Source organism: Grampus griseus (genome assembly GCF_964374135.1).
Source record: "Grampus griseus genome assembly, chromosome: 1".
NCBI lineage: Eukaryota > Metazoa > Chordata > Mammalia > Artiodactyla > Delphinidae > Grampus > Grampus griseus.
The window spans coordinates 9130788-9133652 of record NC_139017.1 but is presented as its reverse complement, the minus strand read 5'-3'; the positions used below and the strand labels follow the sequence as shown (position 1 = coordinate 9133652).

The 2865-nt window shown below is 58.3% G+C and overlaps 1 protein-coding gene across 1 annotated transcript; it reads left to right on the top strand.

Annotated features, from left to right (window-relative positions):
• Positions 1–513: 513 nt before the first annotated feature.
• LOC309834240 (Golgi-associated RAB2 interactor protein 4-like) lies at positions 514–2317 on the top strand (the record flags this gene model as incomplete). Its single annotated transcript, XM_082672878.1, has 2 exons — positions 514–1558; positions 1590–2317. 2 exons carry the CDS (start codon positions 514–516, stop codon positions 2315–2317), a joined length of 1773 nt encoding a protein of 590 aa, XP_082529004.1.
• Between the last annotated feature and the right edge of the window lie 548 nt (positions 2318–2865).

Here is a 2865-nt window from a genome sequence, read left to right as displayed (position 1 = left end):
CCCTGAGGGGGCAGCTGGGGGATGAGGCAAAGGGCTCTGTGACAGTGATGGGTCACAATGAGGCAAAGGGCTGTGTGACAGTCATAGGTCACAAAGGGCATCAGAGGATAAACAGGCTGTGCCAGGGGGTTAGGCTGAGAAAGTGGTTACTTCTCTCACTAGGACTGAAGTTCACCACAGCCTCTTGGGGAGATAAAAACCCAGAAGCAGAAGTGAGGGGAGGCAGAGGGGGAGCCTACCATACCTCTCTACACACTTGAAGAGATTCAGCCTGGGGTCCAGGCGCCCTACAGCGTCCCCGCTGTGATCATCTGTGCCCCTACCCACACCCCTGCCTCTGAGAGACCCTGAGGCAAAGGTGGGGGCCTGTGGGGCGGGCTCGGAAGACCTGCCGTAGGGCCGCCGGTGTGTGACCTACGAGCACCGCAGCTCGCTCTTCTGCCAGTGAGGCCGAGGGAGCGAAGAGCCAGGGGCCCACCTTAACCGCGCTGCCTGTCGTGATCAAAGACAGCCATGAGTGGGGACTCTCTGCTCCCGTATCACACGGCCCAGAGCAGCACCGGGGTGGGCCTGTTCAACACCACCACGGGGAAGCTGCAGCAGCAACTGCGCAACGGCGAATACGACCTATTCAAGGACGCACAGATATTCGAGAGCGACTTTATCCAGATCACGAAGAGGGGAGACCTGACTGACGTGCACAACTGTGTCTGCATGGTGACCGTGGGCATCGCATGCAGCAGCCCCGTCCTCCCACTCCCAGACACCATGCTGCTGGCCCGATGGGCCACCGGCTGTGAAGAGCATGCTGAGCACAGCCAGGCCGCCAAGGGCAAGAGCCACGGGGCTGCGAAGACCTTAGAGCTCACCAGGCTCCTTCCCCTGAAGTTAGTGAGCATCTCCACTCACAATCGTGAGAAACAACAGCTGCGCGTGAAGTTTGCCACTGGTCGCTCCTGGTACCTGCAGCTGTGTGCCCCTCTGGACGCGCAGGAAGACCTCTTCACCTCTTGGGAAGAGCTGATTTACCTCCTGCGACCACCAGTGGAGGGTCTCAGCCGCACCTACGCCGTTCCAGCCTGGGACATGACCTGCCTGCCTGTGTTCGAGGAGGAGGAGGACGGCAGGAGCCCGGCAGTGGAGGATTTCCAAGGCAAGTGGGATCAGGACCAGGTGAGCATCTGCAGCCTCCACACGTGCTCTGAGCTGGCCGGGGCCACGTCTGCAGCTTTTGCTGGTGGGGAGGGGATCCAACTGGACTCCCACAAGCCCGATACCATGCCCGATGTGGCCACTGCAAAAGCAAAACCTACAGTGCTCGACAAAGCGTCAGCATCGAGGGCAACGACAAAGGTGGAGACAGCAGGGGTGGCAGGAGGCACCGCAGCGGGTGCTTCGAGCGTGGCAGTGATCAAGTCTCCTGCCCCTGAAGAGCAGAGCACGGCCACAGCAGCCACAGCCGGCAACGGTCCAGGAGGAAGCAAAACCAACATAGCCACTGGGGGCACTGCCAGAACATCCCGGAGGAGCAGGAAAACGGTGCTGCGAACAATTCAGGGTATGCTTGGCAGGTGCCGCGAACTATTCAGGGTATGCTTCCAGCACGTCCACCAGCCTCTCCCCAGAGGCCGGCATGACTGTCGTCGGAGCAGAACCCACCAGCAAGACTGCTGAAGGAAGAGCCGACGAGGAGGGCGAGGGGACCCTCATCTCCACCTTGCCACAGGAAGGCAAAGTGAGTGAACAGGATGGCAGCTCACAGAGGGTGTCCCAGGCCCGCAAGGGAAGAAGGGAGAAAAGGGAGCACTGGGGAGAGGACAGAGCTCTTACGAGCCCCTCGCTCTGCAGTTCAGTGGAAAGCCACCACAAGGCAGCGGGGAACAAGACCATCCAGAAAGCAGCTGGCCCGTGCTCAGGCGGCCGCAGAGCCACTAGAGATGACCAAAAGAACAAAGGCCACAGCAGCCCGGGGGGCAGCGAGCAGGGCACTGCTCACAAAGGCATCAGCCGTGCTCCCATCACCAACGAGTCCAGGACCTCGCACAAATCGGGCAGGAGCTTATCTACAGCGAGTTCAGGTCCCACCACCGAGAGACTCAGCAGGATCAGCTCCTTCTTCAGGAACGTCAGAGCCAGTCTTACTACAAAGACAGTGGCCTCCTCAGGTGATAAATATGTGAGCATCCTGGCGAAGCCAGTGGAAGGGACCCGAATGGAGGCCATCGTAGAGACAGCAGAGAGTGGCCAGGGGCTGGAGATCACTGGAGGTGTGACATCTGAGACCATGGAGCCAGTGACCGCTGAAGCCCATCAATAGGACCTAGAGCTGGGAGCTGCAAAGGGGACCAGGGCTCAGGGAAATACCCCTGGAGAGCCCATTTCAGCTTCCTTACCGCAATTTAAATAAAAAACCAAACAATCTGAGAATGCATGCAGTGTTTTGTCTGAATTTCTAGGTCCCGAAGCCCAGCCGTAGCCTCACAGTGGATTCTGTGATGTCAGCTGTGCCACAGTCTGAGACCCAGTGTCCAGTCAAGGGCAGCCCCACCTCACACACATGCTCAGCGCCAACAGCAGTGCTGCATCTGGCCTCCACTCCTTTCTAGCTTTGCCCCCCAGGGCCATGGCTCAAAGTCAGACTGTGGTCTGGGAAGCTCTCCTTCACTATCCCCCTATTCTTTTTATAAATGCTTATTGCCCCTGAAGGTCTGTAAACAAAGCAAGAACAGGACTCATGTCCCCTCGGGCTATTCAGTGGACAGAAATAAGTATTAGCTAGCAATCAGAACCGCAAGCACTCTCACCTAGACTTAGCCGTTCCCTGCCCAGGTATTAGCTCGCAATCAGAACAGCAAGTATTAGCTA